We start from the raw sequence: 19055 nt of genomic DNA, 5'->3' as shown, positions 1-19055 counted from the left end.
AATTGAATCTTTTATTGATCTCAGGGGCCGAATGAGGCCCAAGGGTAAGCTAATGAACTTTGCAAGGGTGCAGGAGACCATTAGAAGGCTTGCTAAACTGATACTGGTCATTACGTCCAACATGGAGGGTTCGATGTCTAACATAGGAGCAGAATGGAGAAATCTTGAAACTGTTTTTGACGTTGTGACATAGTTTAAGGGTGTTACGACATACCTCTGGAGACATCTTGAAGAGGATTATACTGACTTCTATGTCACAACACAGGTCCTAATATGTTGCGACATTGACTCTAGACGGGAATTAATACAAGTCAGGGGGTGTTTTGGTCCATACAATCAAACTTAAAGCTCGGGAACGTCAGCTAACCTAGGATTAAGGACGACGACCACCTAAAATCTATAAATAGGCTCATTTGTTACACATTAAGGACATCGAATACTTAGCTTAGAATTTCTCTTTTAATTCCAGTTTAACTTTTCTCTTTTTTTAGGTTTTAAATTTATTTCATATTGTTCTTTGTTTTATTTTGGAAGATTTGATTTGTGGGTACAATCAAACTTTGTGGATTCGATTTCATTCTAAATATAAATTAGGCTTTTTCTTAAACTCTACTTTCAATTCATTTATCATGTCTACTTTTTATATCGATTCTATATTGTTTATGAAAACCATGAGAAACTAATTCCTTTTTGGGGGATTAGTGAGTGAAGGTATGATTTATTAACTGTTTTTTAGGGTTACTCAACAGATCAATTGTTTGGGAAAGGAAGAATATAAACATTAGCTTGACGACCTTAGAAAATCATCAAGATAGGAATTAATCCAAAATTGGTATTGTTTATCTGTGAACACCTTTACCCCTAGTCAGTTTAGACTGTGAGGTCGAAAGATAAGTAGTTCTTTTTTACTCATTACTTTAATTGATGTATCGAAAGATTATGCTAGGATATCGACTAGTTGATTGATGAGAAATCCAAAGCAACAGTTGATGAAGATTACCGAAGCAAGCTAATCACCCATAACCAAATTTGATTAATTCCACTTTTCAATCTCTTGATATTTATTTCTTTATTATATTTTACTATTATAAAAATCTTAAAAATCCCTTTTATTTATATTTTTATACTATAACTTATTTAGAAGATTAATTAGATCTTCTAGTGTTTAGGTTAAAATTGATCTACCACTAGCCTCTCTTGGATACGATTCTTTGAGTACTTACCTACTCTGTTATAACTATATTACAACTGGACTTGTATACATGCAGATACCGCCTCATTTATATATCGTTTATTGCAATATTAATACTCTGGACGTTAGTATGTCTGAAGGCGGTCAAACAACATTACTCGCCCCTTCAACTGTAGCCTCTCCAAAAATCAAATTGTTGTCTACAAAAAATAAGTGATAAATTCGAGATCCTCCACGACTGGCTGTAGCCCCCTTCAAATGGCCATCAGTGCACGCCAATTTCAACAGGGAGGAAAAACCATCGCTACAAAATAAAAACATGAAAGAGCTCAAAAGGTCACCTTAATAGAGACCACGTGATGGGAGAATACAACCCTTAGCCTCCCCATTCACAATAACAGAATAGTGAACTGTTCAGACACATTGCATGATCAAGTCAACCCAGTTCACATTAAAACCCAACTTGAGCATGACCGCCTATACGAGATGCCACTCAACCCTGTCATAGACATTACTCATATCCAATTTCAAAGCAAAATTCTTTTGATAGCCCCGTCTTCTTTTAAAAGAATGTAACAATTCAAAGGCAACAACGACATTGTCAGTGATTAGCCGACCTAGAACAAAGGCACTCTGCCCATCATTGATGCAATGAGGAATAACCGTCTGTAATCTATTCACGAGTACCCTTGAGATAATCTTATATAATTTGTTTTGTATAATTTAATGGACAAAAGAGTTATTTACCTTTATTGTTATACACTTCAAAATTATGTTAGATTGAATCTTAAGTAGAATGAAAAACAATATAAACTAACTCTTTAATTAATATTAATTTGGCTCGTCTATCCTTTATAAGAAAAAATATATATGATATAGATATATAAATATATTTATATTTAAGGAATAGATTCACTTATATCGGTGTAAAACTTTTTATTTGATTAATAGTTTAATAATCTAACCATTAGATTTATCAACATATTTGTACTTACCATGTATATAAAATTTTGAATTGATCTAATATTTTTTATCATATCAATCTAAAATATTATCTTTATTGATATATTAAAATTTACATAAACACATAATATATATTAAATTTGATTATTATATAAAAAAACAATATTATTAGTATAAATAGTTTGATTATAATATATGTTTAATTTTTTTATTATTTAATGACATATTTTTATGCAATTAAAGAACATATATATATTTATTTAGGGTCCGTTTGTTTACATGTAAAAAGTTTTATGGAAAATATTTTCTGCATTTTCCTGTATTTGTTTCACAGAAAATAGTTTGGTCAACGGAAAATGATTTACAGGTCAAGGTAAAATGAGCAATTTTTCCTGTAAAATGACTTACCCTTTTGAAAAATATAAGTTATTTTCCGGAAAAAAACTCATCTATAGATAATTTTATTTTTATATAAAAATTAACTTAAATCAAGAAGATATTATTATATTGAGAATAAATTTTATTTTTATTTTTAAAAATATTTAAAATATTATATTTTTCAATATTATCAAACATAAATATTTAATTATTTATATTTAGTCATATAATAAACTATTATATAATAAATATAATTTATTATTTTAATAAATTATTTAATATTTCAATTTTATTTTAATAATAAATTTTAAAAATAATAATTTTAAATAATTTTATTCACATATTACTGAAAATATTTAATATTAATATTTTAATAATAAATATTTATTACAATTATAAATATATTAATAATAAATATTTTGTATTATAAAGGTTAAAATATGTCATAAGTCTATGTACACTTCACAGATTTGTAATTTAGTCTTTGTACTTTTATTTTTAAGCATTTAGTCCCTTTACTTTTCAAATTTGAAAATTAAGTCCAATTGTTGACATTGTTAAATTTTTTTGTCAATTTTGTTGATGTCACATTTTTATATAAAAAATATTCACTTAGTAGTTATGTAATTAAAAAGTGACGTTGTAATGAATCTGAATTTAACATAATATTTTTAATATATGCAAAAACAATGTAAAATATAAAATTATAGATAAAAATAAATTCAATTAAACAATAAAAAAATGAAAAAAAATCTCAAATGTATGTTTGTTTAATTGAAAACAACTTTTATGAAATATTTTTAAGAAATCTACCAAACAACAGAAAATATTTTACACAGATTCATCCAAACACCAGAAAATATTAGCTTTTCCAGAAAAGTAAATCATTTTTCAAAAATTATTTTCAGTGAAATAAACGGAGCCTTACTTCCTTTTATATGAGTATAGCATCACGTTTCTTAGTCTTTTTTTTGATATGATGCCTAAAATTACCCATAGCGCCTCCCCTCCTTTAAATAGGAGGATAATGCGTTTTAGCGCACTTGAACTCACGTTCTCCTGCACTAGCAAGAATACCAATACTAATTGAACTAATACTCAATTGGCAATTAATGTACATATTTTTATACTAATAATAGATGAACTTAATTATAATTTTAACATATTAAAAACTATCAAATTAATTATATAATTTTACACTAAACTTTTATGAAAGCGTTGAAATGAAGAACAAACTTTCTACAAATAATTGAATAAAAGCGTTGAAATGAAGAACAAACTTTCTACAAATAATTGAATAAGGGTTAAAATTTTTCAAGAGTGCTTAAATAAGAGCTTTTCAAAATGTTGTATAATAAAATTTAAATTATACTTTTTTAAGTAATATTTGATTTAACCATTATATATTCTATAGTTGACCTTCTCTATATCAGGCTTATTTATCTATAAAAATTTCACATATTATAAAGAGACGATTGTTATACACCTATAAAAACATGTTGTTATAGAGAGACAATTATTATAAACCTACTATAGAATTTATATTGTAAATTTTCATCAAATAAAGAAAGTGGGAATTAAGTTAAAGAAAGAAACAAAGTGAAAATTAAATAAACAAAATTACCAGATGTAAATCATGTGTATGCAATATTGCTATTATTTTACATGATTTCACATGATGAATTATGAAGTCCATAAAACAAAGTTCAATTAATTTGTATGAGTTATCTACCCTTAAAAAAGAGAGTATAACTTATCAAATTAAATTAATTAAATTATCATGAGTTATTAACTTTAAGTAATTAGTTTATAATTTTATTATGTTCCAAATTCATAATAAACTATTTAATTAGGGAACTTAATAGTTTATTGAATTAGTATCTTTAATTTCACTAGATTATTTTCATTTAATAAAATATGATTAATAGATTTTTTCATGTGAAATTTAAATTTTTTATTGAAATAATATTTTAATTAAGACCATTTTTATTTAATAAATTATATATAATATGTTTGTTTATATGAAATAATTATAATTTTACTTAAAATTTTAAACTATGTTTTTTTATAGAGAACTAATTCAATAAAGAATGTATTTTACAAGAATAGTTGTTGTTGTTATAAATGAAAAGTTGTTATAGAAGGTTAAAATAAAATATAAAAAGTCAATTCTACTATAAAGTTGAATGTAATAGAGAAAAATTGTTTTAGTGGGTAACCATTATAAAGAGGTTTTTCTGTATTATAAAAACATTATTATTCACTTTTTTTATTGTAAATTGAGTTGAAGTTTATAAAAAAGACCTTATTTGAGCACTTTTGTAAAAAATTAATCATTATATAATTATTTTAAAAATAAACTTATTCATGGATAAGGCTAGACTAAGGGTCTGTTTGTTTGGTTGTATTTTGTTTTCCGGAAAATATTTTCCTCATTTTCCAGTGTTTGGTAGCCTGAAAACCTTTTCCATTTGGAAAACATTTTCCAACTCACGCGTAAAATCCCTTACATTTTGGGAAAATGTCTTACCGTTTCAATTTCTGTAAGACATTTTCCCTTGCATCTCCTTCATCCAGGTAAGGCCCCTTCTCTTGCTGCTGGTATTTCGTTTCTTTTCTCCTTCTCTTTCTCTCTTTCTCATGCAACCTCTCTCTCTCTCTCTTTTGCAGGCATTTTCCTCTTCCTGCATAGCTTTTTTTTTCGGGTCTTGGCTCCTTAGTTACCACTTTTTTGGGGGGATTTTCAGGGGTTTTATTTTGAAGTACAAGAAGCTGTCACGCCAGAAAGAAGAAAGTCAAGCTTGAAAGTAGCAAAGCCATATTTGGATTCTATTGCAGCTCCTATTGAGTTGCCTCACCTGGGGTCAAAGAACAAATGCCTTTCTAGAATCCAGCGAAAGCAGAACTAGTGTTTAAGGAAAACGCATAGAAGCAGGCAAGTTGATTCCCATCTCTGAAGGTCAGTTGGAAAATTCCCATTCTCCTGGGCACGAAAGAAAGTAGGCTATTCATTCGCATCGAGCAAGCAGTCGCCACCTTCAACCTAGGTACTTACCTTAAAAACAAATATTTCGAATGTTGTTAAATTTCACAAATACTTCAATGACCTTAAGAAGTTTTTGTCGAAAATGAACCCTGTTTCTTCTAATTGAGCTATGTTAATCCACAAATTGTATGGTTTTTTGGGGTTTTTTTAAGAAGACATTATGCATGCAACTATGGTTTCTAGACATGCTGAAATATTGTGTCATACTATTAGAATCAAAAGTATGGGAGGACGTAGATGTAGCTATTTATAATGATAAAAAGTTGTTAAATGAATGGAAATGCATGTTTATGGTTCTTACATTGCTGAGTCTTTTTTGTGATTCATATTTATCGAAAAATAATGCATTAAAGTAAGCTGAATAAATAGTTGCTTAACACACGTGGTCGTGAATTTAATTCTAACATATACGCCTAAATGTTAGAGTCTTCTTTGAACTGGCATAGATCGAGCTTATTGTGGTATTTAAGGGGCTATATTTGATTTGCAAGATTAAAATATAAACTAAAACATATCGAAATTGACACTCCAATCACTCTCTAATGCTGAAGCTAGTAAAGGATTATTGGTTATGAAAAAAAACAAAGAATCTTAGCTTAGTGAAAGAGATGAGAGAGAGATGCCTTATGATGCTTGATCTCAAGCTTGTTTTTTATTGATTGTTTGGTTGGTGTAAGGAGTGACCCACACTGTAGCAAGTTGATACTACTTAATAATTGGCATGTCTATCCTACAAAGGATCAACGGATTTATGAGGATACAAACACATGGTTGGCAAAAACTGCAAGCGGATTCTTATCTATATAATTTTATATGTGGACTACATGATTTGGTGATTGTATGAATGAACTACCAAGAGTTTAGAATGAAGTAATTAGTAGAGCCAAAATGAAAGTTTTTTCCCCTTCATGTGCATTTTCATGTCATAATTTATGTTTTTACTTCTTCAAAAGTAGGCCGGATTGAACTTGGACTATATATTTGACTTTCTGTTTTCTCTCATCTATATTTATTTACATGTTCTTTTTCTTTTTCATTTTTTGTACTCGTGAGCACCTTATTATTTATTATGTGTATAAGGTAGTTTAGCAAATAATAGTGTTATATGTATACTATATATTGATCATAAATTTTTAGGATTAACAGCATATATATAGTGATCATAAAGTTTTAGTCAAAGCATAAAAATATACCTTAAATATGTAAATGAAGCAGAAGTCCATGCAGGTCAAATCAACATATAAAAAGAGTTCACTAACTTAATTAGTACTGTCACATAGTTAGACCAGCAAGCATTCATTATAGTTTACATCGAATATCTGAATTAATCAAATTTGAAGTAACTCGAAAGATTGAACATTGGATAATCGTTTTATCTTCTTCTCTAAAATGAATAGGTATGAAATTGAAGTTACATTATCTTGTTGTTGATTTACAAATGTCTTCTCCAATTCTTTTTGTACTTCAACCAATCCATCATAGGATTTAGCAAAACAGTTTTCAAGCAGTAAGGAGTATGTGTTCTTTGAATCTCAAGTAGGGATCACATCACTTTTCTCCTATTGAAAATCTTGACTTTGGCTCTCACCTTATTTTCCTTCTCCCATTCATGAATTGATGCTTTCATATTCTCATACCTGAGCTTTATCATATATATTAGTGAATGCTCTTTTAGCTCAACCAATTGAATTGGGAAGGTAGTCGCATTTGATATTATTATATATCTTTTAATGTTTAAATGCTTTGAAAACTCAACTAAATTATAAAAATAATTAATAATTAATAAATTGAATTAGTTGGATGTGCAATTATTCAATTGTAGCAATGGTTTTGTACTGTGCAGTGTTTAACTTTCAAACTAGATACTTGTGTAATCCTTAACCTTCTCCTTAAATGATTGTTGTGGTTGCTTGTCTTCTTGATTCCTCTTTATTTGTGGGATTATTCAATTGTAGCAATGGTTTTGTACTGTGCAGTGTTTAACTTTGTAAACTATATATTGTGTTGTGATGTGCTTAGTCTTATGGGGAAAACACTTGTGGTTACTTGATGTGCTTAGTTTTATAGGAAAAATTTTATGCCTTCTTTGTTTCTTTAGCCGATTTTATGCCTGAAATTTTAATGGTTTTTTTCTTTTGATCTTTCTTTAGATTCACCTTCTTGTTGCTGTTCGTCAAGATTCTGTTGTTGTTTCAGGTAATTCTTCTGTTTTTTAATGGAATTTTTGTTAGATTTTTCTGCTGCCGATTCGATGGTATGTGCTGTGAATTAGATTACTGTGAAATTTTCTTTGTGAATCAGATTACTATGTAGGGTAGTCATATGTAACTGTAAATTATTTATGCATTGTCTTTGCAAAGCATGTGTGGATAACTACTATAAGGTATGTGTAAACTGCTTTGGCAAAATATGTGCTAATTGTCCTTGTAATGCTTGAGTAAATCGACTTGAGTAATTCTCTTGCTATTGGCTCTATTTATAGGATGTTCATTCTCTTTGAGAGGTGTGCAATTAGAATGCTAGAAGATTGAATCATCTTTCTCTAACTATTTATTTCCAGCTTTTCTTTGATTTTTTTGTGTTGAGATTTTCATATTCACTATGGTATTGAGAACTCTCGTGTATTGATCAGAGACTGATATTGGGTGTATGCTAGTTGATTTCTAGTTCTCTATTGGGGCAACATGAATTCTAGTTGTATTAGTATCAGATAAAAAATAATAAAATAAAATAACATTTAGCATGAATTAATGATATTATAAAAATAAAATAATAAAATAATATCAAATTAAAATATAAATTTTTAAGAATCATCATTTCTTCCTCAATTTAACTAACAGTTAACGTCAATGTCCCCTTCTGGTTGCTTTCATCTCTCGAACTACAACTCAAATCATTCTCGAGTTTATATAATCTTACCGAAAAGATGATTCATTATACAAATACCTTAGCTCCCCACTCCCAAAATAGAAAAAAATACACACTTGGCTGATTAATTTGTCTTTGTTGCAAAGCTCTAAAGAATAAAATATTCTAAGTAATTTGAATTATTTCATTCACATTATAATAACAGACATATTTTAAATCGTTCCACCCAATATATCAACCATTTAACCAATAAGGCAATAACAATATGCAAAGCAGGCTGGCCGAGTAGAAAAATTCATGTTCAACATGAATAATTTTGAGTGCACATATTGACCATTAATTCATAAATTTAAATATAATAAATAAATAGTAACCATAATTCAACCTAAAATAATATATACTAACATAGATTTAATAAAAATTCGATATTATTAAAGGTTTTTTTTCAACTTTTTTAATTAATAAAAAATAATTTCAGTCGTTATAATTATTTTAATAAATATATATCTTTAAAGTCTTGACTTTTGGATATCTTCATGAGCTACTAGTGTATTAGATATCAATTTTCATATATGTATGTATGCATTTTAGTCATGGTAGCTTTATTCATATATGTGATCTTATGAAAAGCTTGCACCTTTTTTGTAGTGATCAAATATTTGTGTGGCATTGTTTTGTGTAGATGGATCGTAGTCAACATCAAAATGTAATTGCTGCAGTCGTGGCTTCAGTTTTAGCTTTTGGGGCTCTTTGGATTAAAAAATTAAAAACTATGAACGAAATTACTTCTCACCCTCGTGTGAATCGAGATTATGAAAGAGAAAATTATATTAATAGTATTTTATATAGTGGTGACCAATATTGTATTAATATGATAAGGATGAGACCGATTGCCTTTTTTAATTTGTGTGATATTCTTAGTAGGAATAATTTATTACAATCAACTAAATCTGTGAATATTAAGGAGCAAGTACTGATATTTTTACATATAATTGGTCATAATGTAAGGTTTCGAGTGATTGGATCTAGATATTATAGATCAACTGAGACAGTTCACCGTTACTTTATGATTGTATTGAGAGCTATTTTGAAATTGTATAAACTAGTTATTAGATCACCTGATGAGTCAACTCCTAGTGAAATCAGAAACAATAGAAGGTTTTATCCTTATTTTAAAGATTGTATTGGAGCATTAGATGGAACTCATGTTCGTGCATCCGTTCCACCTAGCATTGAAGGAAGATTTCGCAGCCGTAAAGGGGGGACGACACAAAATGTATTGGCCGCCATTACATTTGATTTGAAATTTTCCTATGTTCTAGCTGGTTGGGAAGGTAGTGCACATGATTCTCGTATTTTAAGTGATGCACTTTCACGCCCAAGAGGATTAAGAATTCCAGAAGGTAATAATTATCATTAAATACCAAATAGTTCTAATAAGCTCATAATTTATTAGTATTAATTATGTTTTGTAAAATTGTAGGCAAATATTATCTTGCTGATGCTGGATATGGTATTCGAAATGGATTTATTACCCCATATCGTGGGGTCTGATATCATTTAAAAGAGTTTAGTGCTCAGGGGCCTGAAAATGCAAAGGAACTCTTTAATCTTCGACATTTATCATTGCGAATCACTATTGAACGTATTTTTGGAATTTTGAAGAAACAGTTTCGTGTATTAGATGCTGAACCATTTTGGAATTTTCAAACTCAAGTAGATATAGTTTTGGTTTGTTGTATCATTCATAATCATATCATGGGAGTTGATCCTAATGATTTACTTAATCAAGGATTATACGATGAGTCTGAGTCTGATTTGATAATGACAACTCTTACGGAGCGAGAAGAAAGAGAAGAAGCAAGAGAATGGTCTGCTAAGAGAGACGAAATTGCACAAACTATGTGGATTGATTATATGGCTAGAAATATTAGGTAGGTTTAGGTCTTAGGTTTGTTGTTTCTATGTTATGTATGTTTTAGTATTAAAATTGTTCTTTTTTTTGTTAATGTTTGTTGGATAATGATATTAAAATTTTAGTTTGTTGGATTTTGAAATTATTATGTCTTGAATTTGTTAAATATTGATTATGTTAAGCTTGTTAGATATTGAATTTATTATGTTTTAAGCTTGTTGGATATCGAAATGATTGACAATGACAATTATTAATGTAGAATGGGTAAAGTCAACAAAGAAGGGACCTCCAAGCAATTCAGGTGGACAAAACCGATGAAACATGTTTTTCTTGAAATTCTAGCAGAGGAGGCCCAGAAAGGAAATAAGCCTTCTAATACTTTCAAAACAGTTTCTATTAAACGAGTTGTCGAAGCTATTTCTGAAAGATTCCAAGTCCAATGCGATGCGAAGCATGTGGAAAATCATTTGAGGACTGTAAAAAACCAATGGCAAATTATATGCAAAATTCGAGGTGAAAGTGGTTTTGGATGGGATGATAACATGAAAATGATCACATGTGATAGAGCGACATATGATGCAGCAGTGATGGTAATATATGTATATGTATGTTAAGTATATTTCAATTGTTTTATACTTGTTATTCTAATTGTGTATAATATCCAACAGGCACACAAGAAGTATGAACCATTTTTGAATAAAAGCATTGATCATTATGATGAAATGGCTTTGGTTGTTGGCAAAGATATGGCAACAGGGAGTTTTGCCAGAACATTTGCTGACATAGATTTGGATGATGGTAACCAAGATTCAGTGCCTCTAGACTGCTACAATGAAGAGGATGAAGAGGTAAGAACAAATGTATCTTCATCTGGCACATCCAAACGTAAAAGAAAAAATGTTCAAGAAAGTGTCGTTGATGAACAAGTTAAATTTGTGGGTGAACAACTTGGCAAAATTGCTAATGCTTTGGAACAATTTACTGCGGATAAGACACCACAGCTTTACGAACAAGTGATGTCGATGGAGGAAGAAGGATTTCATGATGACTTCTTGTGTTCTGTGTTTGATTATCTAGTGAGTCATGAATCCGAGGCCAAAGCTTTTTTAGTTAAAAATAAAAAGCATAAAACAATTTGGCTTCAAAAATTTTCTCAAGGTTGAAGATATTGATACTTTTATGTGGTGTAATATTTAGTTATGCACTTGGACAATGTTGTTATTATGTGGTGTACTACTAATTATGCATTTGGATAATATTATTAATTTCTAGTATTAATTGTGGTTTGAAAGCTAATTTATAATTATTCAATCCTTGTTTTTTATTTTTTTAACATAATTACAAATAATTTATCTGACTTTGGTTGTTTTCAAATTATGAAGGTTAATATTGTAGCTTAATAATTGAGTATTATTATATATTTAATTTAATTTATTTATTTATAAATAAATCATTGTAATATATGTAAAAATAATTTAAACTATAAAAATTTATTAATATGTATATAAATTTATTAATATATGTAAAAATAACTTTTACGGAAAATATTTTCAGAAATCTGCCAAACAACAGAAAATATTTTACACAGCTTCATCCAAACACCAAAAAATATTTTCAGTAAATTATTTTCCAGAAAAGTAAATCATTTTCCAGAAATTATTTTTCGAAAAATATTTTACTGGTAAACAAACAGACCCTAATTTCTAAGATTTCGTGTGTAATAAAAAATATTTTCCTCAATTCAATTTTTTTAAAAAAAATCGTGTTTGTGTAATAATTATAATTAAAAATTATTAATAAATGAGTTGATTTGGTTATTGAATTTTGTTCCACGTAGATGTGGTTTTTTGCTGAAATATAGAAATAAAATTTTATTTTTTGAAAAAAAGACAGAGAAATAGAATATGGGATGCAGCAGCATCAAGTTTGAAGGAACAATTACAAAAGGCAGCCATTTTACCATCTATCTAACAGTCAGCTCTCAAAGTCCAAAGTGAAAAGGTCTTTAAATTGAAGTCTAAACTGGAAGCTCTTCCTTCATCTCTTTCTATAATTTTCCATAACTTTCCTTTCAAGATTCAGTTTCCCTTCTTTTCTGATCCTCTCGCTTTCTCTTTTCTGATTCTCTCGCTTTCTTCCTTCCTTCCTTTTTGTCAAGAAAAACAAAAGATAGTGTTTCTTTTGCTAATAGTAGTTCAGATAGATATGTGTATTTTCTTTTTCTAAAACCCTCCACTTTTTTTAACAAATCCCCTCTATCGAATTCCCACCCATGTCTTCCACTTCTTTATCCGACGCCACAACTACGTCGGCGTCTGATCCTCACGCGCCCCTCCTCCGCATGCGCCAGTCTGATGCCTCCGCGGCTCGCTCTTCCGCGCTGGCTCTTTTGTTGGGGCGGGTCACCGGACGCCGTGGCGCGTCCATGCTTGTGAGGGAGACCGCGGCACGCGAGTTGGAGGAGCGCCGGGCGGACTGGGGGTACTCGAAGCCTGTGGTGGCCTTGGATATTCTGTGGAACACGGCGTTCGTGGTGGTGTCGGTGGTGATGTTGATCTGTACGGTGAATGAGAAGCCTAACACTCCTGTTAGAGTGTGGATATGTGGGTATGCTTTGCAGTGCTCGGTGCATGTTGTCTTGGTGTGGTTAGAATACAAGAGAAGGAACGCTAGAAGAGCATCTGGTAGGCGTGAGGAGAGAGGAGAAGATGTTACTGATAGTGAAGATGATGAAGATTCGAATCAATCAAGGTCTGTTGTTATACTATCCTTTGACTTCAATTTTGATTTGGCTCTTATTCTTTTAATTACAAGGATTCTTTTCTTTGGTGTTCAATTTGATCTTTTGAGATGTTAATAATGAGGATGAATTATTTTTATGCTTTTTAAGTCAGAATATTGGAGAAAGCATTGTTTGGTTATTCGTGCTAAATTGGATGAGGGTTTTAGTTCAATTGGGGTTTTAGATGAATTAGATAAGGGTTTGAGTATGATCTTTATAGTTATTCTCATGGAATTGAGAGGCTTTCTTTGTATGATCTTTATAGTTATTCTCATGGAATTGAGAGGCTTTCTTTTGGTGTTATCATTTGTTCTAGTATGCCACTTTTTTTTTTTTGTTCGCGGGAAGATAGTTGGTTTCAAGGTGTGTGGAACCTTTTAAACTCCTGGAATATTTCTGAGTGGGGCAAATTGGTCCACTTTGGGTATTTGAATACTAGAACCAGAACCATGGCTTCTGAAAAGTAAGTGCTGATAACTATTGAAAAGACTAAGCATTGATCTTTACATAATGGTAGAATAACTAGTATTGAAGTAAGGAGCCTTTTCCCCCTTTATGCAAGATGGAGAATTGAGAAAATGGTGTGCGGTTTTCGTCTGGGTTAACTATTGAATGGTGGAATGTGATTTTTGAGGCAGGTATCAATGCCCTAAATGTAGAACTCCCATTCAAGTTTATGATAGAAAATTATTCTTCTCTGAAAAGTGAAACTGAATGTCTGTCTTTGTTTCAACTAAACTACACTGAAGAAGCTGCTTAACGCAGACCATCACCATGATTTGAGTCTAGCTGGATAAATTCCGAGGAATTTCCAGCTGAAGATACCCTAATTAATTTTTACCATGACGGTATAAAAAGATGTGTGCGCCAAGTCCAGATTGTTGGAATACAAATTGCTAAAATATACCTAGTTTTATTATTTTCTTTCTCTCTCTTCTTTCGGTAATTTTACAAACTGAGTTGATGTTAACTGTCATTCCAACTGATGTACTAACAACATAGAGTAGTATTGATATTTATTTTGATAATGTAAAATTGTTGCCATATTGTCATTTGAGTGAATTTTTTCTTGTATTTCCCAATCCCCTCTAGATTTTGCATTTATTTTCTGTTTTAGTGACTATGATGTAAGATAGTGGAATTAGTATTCTCATACTGGTTTAATGGTGAATGCCAGTGTAACTAAACGATGTGAATCAGTGAATACCCTGGCATCATTTATCTGGTGGATAGTGGGCTTCTATTGGGTAATTTCTGGTGGCAATATCCTTCTACAACAGGCTCCACGCTTGTACTGGTATGCCAAGTCTGTTATTTGACAAGCAACTTATTTGTCAGTTTTGACATATATTCATTATCATTTCAGCCCAATGGAGACAAGAAATTTATGCAGGAGTTTTCTGCCTTCATTTCTTGAGCTATTTAAAAATTGCACTGGAGTTATTAAGTATCTCACTCTTATATGATTTACTTTCAATATTGTCTCCATAATTAGAATATATTTTCCTGTTTCTCAATCCGTGCCATAAATGAATCAAAAGAGAATTGGTAGAAAGGCTTTAGCTGTTAGTTTACCATTCCATATTTTCAGATATAGTTTCTACGATTTAGCTTGTCTTTTATTGTTTGAGGCATCTATTGTACTATGGTGTAATTGAGAATGACTTCAGGATCTCTATCTCCGATATCTGCAGGTTGGCTGTGGTTTTTCTGGCATTTGATGTGTTCTTTGCAATCTTTTGTGTTGTTTTGGCATGTTTGATTGGGATTGCTTTATGTTGCTGCTTGCCATGCATCATTGCAGTTCTTTATGCTGTTGCAGGCCAGGTATGAATAAATCACTTACTAGTTATACTGACTGAGAAATTTTAAACAAATAGGTCATAGTGTAATGGCTTCTTCTTTATTTGTGCTATTGATTAGGAAGGTGCATCTGAAGCAGATCTTAGCATTCTTCCAAAATACAGATTTCAGTTTATAAACATTGGTGAGAAGCCTAGCGTGGGGGCAGGAAAAATGGTTCCCATAGAAACAAGCAGTGGATATTTGGCAAATGAGCGCATACTCCTACCTGAGGATGCAGTAAGTTACGGCATTATCATGGAACTACTATTTTTGTTTGCAATGATGTTGATCCATCACATTATTGTTGTCCTATTCCCTCCCTGTCTTGCACATTTGTTCTTTTAAGGCTATTCCACGGCAAACAATCATGCTCCTGTAGTAATGTGATGAGTTATCACATCTTGTTTTCTTTTGTCAAAAAGGAAACAAAAAAATGACTCTCAACATCCAACTGAATTGGATTTTTACCACTTACTTATTGTTGAGATCAGTAGAGGTGGCCATTGTTTGGGTGGTCTGACCACCTGGAAAATAGAGAGAGGAGGTTGAGGGTGCCGGAGGGAAGAGGATAAAACAGCAGAGTAAGGATAAGGTGTAGTGAAGAGAGGTTGCTTGGGTAGCTTCTTAGGTTCCTTGTTTTGGGGGTTGCAGCCCCAGTTGGTCCCTTATGTGCCATTTGGGTTGACTTGACAGGCAGAGTAGGGATCTCGTAGGCAGGCACATGCCCTTCTTTTTGATTTCCTTGGCGCTGCTGATGTTTGTCAATACATATTTGAAAGAATGCAACTCCTTTGATCGATTACTTTACTATCAATGTCCTTTTTTTTTTGTTTTTGGTCGTCATTGTAGGAATGCTGTATATGTCTATGCTCGTATGAAGATGGGGTGGACCTCCATGCTCTCCCTTGCAACCACCATTTTCATTCAACATGCATTGTGAAATGGCTGAAGATGAATGCAACATGCCCCCTTTGCAAGTACAATATTTTGAAGGGAACTGAACAAGTATGATGGTAAAAAAACTCGGATCCCCCAAATGTCAGACCCAATTCAAATGCTTATACTTTCTGCATATGTACAGTAGAAACCAAATCAAGAAGAGCAATAACACTGTTTGAATATCTTAGCCTTTTTCTTTTCATTTTAAATTTTAATTGGCCTTTTGGAGTTTGATTTTTCTTTGGTCCTTCCTAAATCTTTAGTTGTTCAACATTCTCTACAGTCAAGAATGGAATGATTTTCATTCTTCAAATGTTCTGTTGTACTTTGCGTCATTATTGTAGAATGGAATATTATTTGGCTTAATCAGTTTCTGGCAATTTTATCATTTAATTTAATATTAGAAAATAAAAAATGAACACTTCTTAAAATTCAAGCCTTTTAAAATGTTAAAATTATAGTATTTGTGACTATTTTGTTTTGATAAATGATTTTCTAATTAAAAATAGACGTGGAAGTTTCTGAGGTAAAAATAATTATTAAAAGTAATATTAAAAATAAATCATACAAAAATAAAAATATAATTATATTTGTAAAAAATATATAAATATATTTAATAATATAAAATATAAAAAGTATATTTTGAAAATTTGAAAACAAGTTTCACTTTTACATATTCAATCAAGCTCTTAAATTAAAAAAAAGTTAAATAATTGTGGATAAGGTCTTGGTTTAATTGTTCAATTTATGAATGTTTAGATTCGAGATTTACTATGCATAATTATATATATATGTAAGTCTTTGAATCCCATCACATGTGTGAGTTTTAGCCTAGTTATCCCATCACGTGTGTGAGCGTTAGTCTAGTAGTTCAATTTGTGACTTAATTTGTATTTATATTTTGTTTGGGCTGTACTTGTTACACTTTAAAAAAAAGTTGAATAATTTAAACAATAAAATAATATTTTATTTAAAAGTTTAAATAATTCAACTTTTAATTTTTATAATTATTTAGTACATAAGTAATAAAATTTTTTAACTCCACAAACCAGTTTGAGATTTCGCTACATATTTATTCATTCAACAGTCAAGTTTTCAATCCAATTCTATTATTACCTTTGACACTTCAATGTATATTTGATTGCATGTTAATGAAACTTATTTTCTTAAAGTAAATTTAAAAATAAAATGTACTTTTACTAATTTTAATGATATTTTATGTTATTTAAGAAATAAACTTAGAGTGAGTTTAGATGGGCGGTGCGTTTAGCTGCGGTTAGTGTAAAAACAGCGGTGGCGGTGAGATTAGATACTGTAGCGATACTGTAGCGTGAGACAAAAAGTAAGTTAAACGCACCGCACCACAGTCAATCGCCCATCCAAACGAAGCCTTAATAAGTTTAACTTTTTAAATTAAAAAGACATCAAATAAAATGAATATGATCTACTAAAAGACACCTAACTATAAAAGTATCACGGTGATTCCTTTATTATATATTGGATTTACATTTTGATTCCTTTTTTGAAAAAATAACTAAATTGGTTCATATAAATCCTTAAAATGCAATAAATTTTAATACGATCTTTCATCCTCAAATGGACGAGTAGTCTAAAAGAGTCATTCAGGTAAATCCTTGTGAAATCCATAAATTGTATAATCTTGAACTTGAATTGAACATGTGTATAAAATGTAGATTCTAGAAGGTTAACTTTAGAATCTTTTATCGAGTTCGAGGTTAGTTGGAAGATATATTTTCCATTGGTTCAATTCACTTATAATAATAGCTATCCATTGAGTATTCGGATGGCACCTTATGAAGCTTTCAAGGATGAAGCCTAAATTTTATTTAGGAGGGCAAAATAAAATTGTAATTTTTATGATAGTAAAAATGTAATTTCACCATTTTAATAGTCTATATTTTTATAATTTGTGAAGGATTAAATTAAATTTTTATCATTCTTAGGTGGCCAAAGTGCAATTTTAACTTTACTAATTTAAAATTTTAAAAATTTTAATGGAAAATTTCCCACTTTAGGGGTCGGGGCCCCTAGCAGCATAACAACTAGTTTTCCAATGGTATCAGAAATGATAGTTTCGAAACCTCGATTTTTGATAATTGAGTCAGTAAATATTATTTTATAATATTTACGAGTCTATTAGAGTTATATTAAGTTCTGATCTAGTAATTCTAGTGAAGGGTTAGAAATAAAGGTATAAGATTAAATCGTAAAAATCCTAAAACTTAATAGTTATTAATTTTTATTAACAAAAAGGCTTTATGTAACACCCCAAACCTGGCCCAGACGTTATGGCCGAATCTGGCGACGTCACATTGAAGTGTTTTTCGCAAAATATGATATTGTTGAAAAACCCATTCTATATTTAACCTTTTTGTGTTCTTAACGAAATTTATAGAATGTCTTATCCATTGTTAAAATTCATTTAGCAAATTGTTAATCAAATTGTTATTAACTTGAAAACGTTCTTTCTTGAGGAAGCTCATTAAACATGTTGCATAAACGTGGCGTTTTAAAAGAAAACATTTATCTTTTGAAAACTCGCGTCCTACTGCTAGCAAAGAAAAATCAAGATTAAAACCCAGATTAACGATAAAAAATTTAAGAGGCCTTATTACATAAAAATACCCAAATTAAAATACGTATAAATTAAAATCCAATAAGGAAGTCCATGCAGTTGTGTGGCCACCTTTGAGTCCCTTGCAGTACCGACCCGTATAAGACAGGGGATAACCTGCGCGGATAAGCAGAAGGGTAAGTTTACGAAAACTCAGTGTGTAATCCCTTTTATAAACGAACAGTAAATCATGCAGTAGGCAAATACCGTCTGGGCCTAAGCCCGTATCAGTAACAATTTAGTTTCAGTTAGGGCCTTAGCCCATTACAGTATCAGCATTAGTGTGTGCTTTAGCCCAATTCAATAGCGGTCACAGTACAGATATGTCATCAGAAATCCTACCCATCCATCCTCTACACACCACTCCGTCCAGCCCTACACACCACTTCGTCCAGCCCTACACACCATGTGGGGATAAAATCAACCCACTCATTCCTAAACTCCAGAAATAGCACAGGTTGCGGCACTAAACAGTAGTTGCAGCAGAGCTGC

At 30.8% G+C, this 19055-nt stretch overlaps 2 protein-coding genes across 9 annotated transcripts; both read left to right on the top strand.

The window, feature by feature from the left end:
- The first annotated feature begins 4900 nt into the window (after positions 1-4900).
- LOC107903627 (uncharacterized) lies at positions 4901-11615 on the top strand. Of its 7 annotated transcripts, none has more exons than XM_041102681.1 (5): positions 4901-5110; positions 5204-5580; positions 7730-7775; positions 10622-10952; positions 11031-11615. In XM_041102681.1, exons 4-5 carry the CDS (start codon positions 10623-10625, stop codon positions 11523-11525), a joined length of 825 nt encoding a protein of 274 aa, XP_040958615.1. In that variant the 5' UTR covers positions 4901-5110; positions 5204-5580; positions 7730-7775; position 10622; the 3' UTR covers positions 11526-11615. The 7 variants fall into 7 exon arrangements, 5 of the variants coding, with proteins under 5 accessions (XP_040958615.1, XP_040958679.1, XP_040958652.1 ...); XR_005919541.1 differs by lacking the exons at positions 10622-10952; positions 11031-11615 and adding exons at positions 9130-9850; positions 9931-10504 and having other exon boundaries at positions 4903-5110; XM_041102745.1 differs by lacking the exons at positions 10622-10952; positions 11031-11615 and adding exons at positions 9130-9850; positions 9931-10504 and having other exon boundaries at positions 4903-5110; positions 5281-5580.
- Positions 11616-12247: 632 nt separating this feature from the next.
- Positions 12248-16294, top strand: LOC107903626 (E3 ubiquitin protein ligase RIE1). 2 transcript variants are annotated; one of them, XM_016829723.2, is made up of 5 exons: positions 12248-13113; positions 14322-14441; positions 14839-14971; positions 15068-15226; positions 15839-16294. In XM_016829723.2, exons 1-5 carry the CDS (start codon positions 12635-12637, stop codon positions 15998-16000), a joined length of 1053 nt encoding a protein of 350 aa, XP_016685212.2. In that variant the 5' UTR covers positions 12248-12634; the 3' UTR covers positions 16001-16294. The 2 variants fall into 2 exon arrangements, with proteins under 2 accessions (XP_016685212.2, XP_040951998.1); XM_041096064.1 differs by lacking the exon at positions 14322-14441 and having other exon boundaries at positions 12250-13113.
- Positions 16295-19055: the final 2761 nt, after the last annotated feature.

This window comes from Gossypium hirsutum, chromosome A01, assembly GCF_007990345.1.
Source record: "Gossypium hirsutum isolate 1008001.06 chromosome A01, Gossypium_hirsutum_v2.1, whole genome shotgun sequence".
NCBI lineage: Eukaryota > Viridiplantae > Streptophyta > Magnoliopsida > Malvales > Malvaceae > Gossypium > Gossypium hirsutum.
This window is presented reverse-complemented; position numbering and strand designations above follow the sequence as displayed.

Coding starts and splice junctions, on each gene's coding strand:
- LOC107903627 (XM_041102634.1), top strand. CDS start 6,468: ATGAAAGTTTTTTCCCCTTCATGTGCATTTTCATGTCATAATTTATGT. Junction 6,532..7,729: donor ATGTTTTTACTTCTTCAAAA/GTAGGCCGGATT, acceptor ATCTTTCTTTAG/ATTCACCTTCTTGTTGCTGT. Junction 10,953..11,030: donor CATATGATGCAGCAGTGATG/GTAATATATGTA, acceptor AATATCCAACAG/GCACACAAGAAGTATGAACC.
- LOC107903626 (XM_016829723.2), top strand. CDS start 12,635: ATGTCTTCCACTTCTTTATCCGACGCCACAACTACGTCGGCGTCTGAT. Junction 13,114..14,321: donor GAAGATTCGAATCAATCAAG/GTCTGTTGTTAT, acceptor GGTGAATGCCAG/TGTAACTAAACGATGTGAAT. Junction 15,227..15,838: donor TACTCCTACCTGAGGATGCA/GTAAGTTACGGC, acceptor TCGTCATTGTAG/GAATGCTGTATATGTCTATG.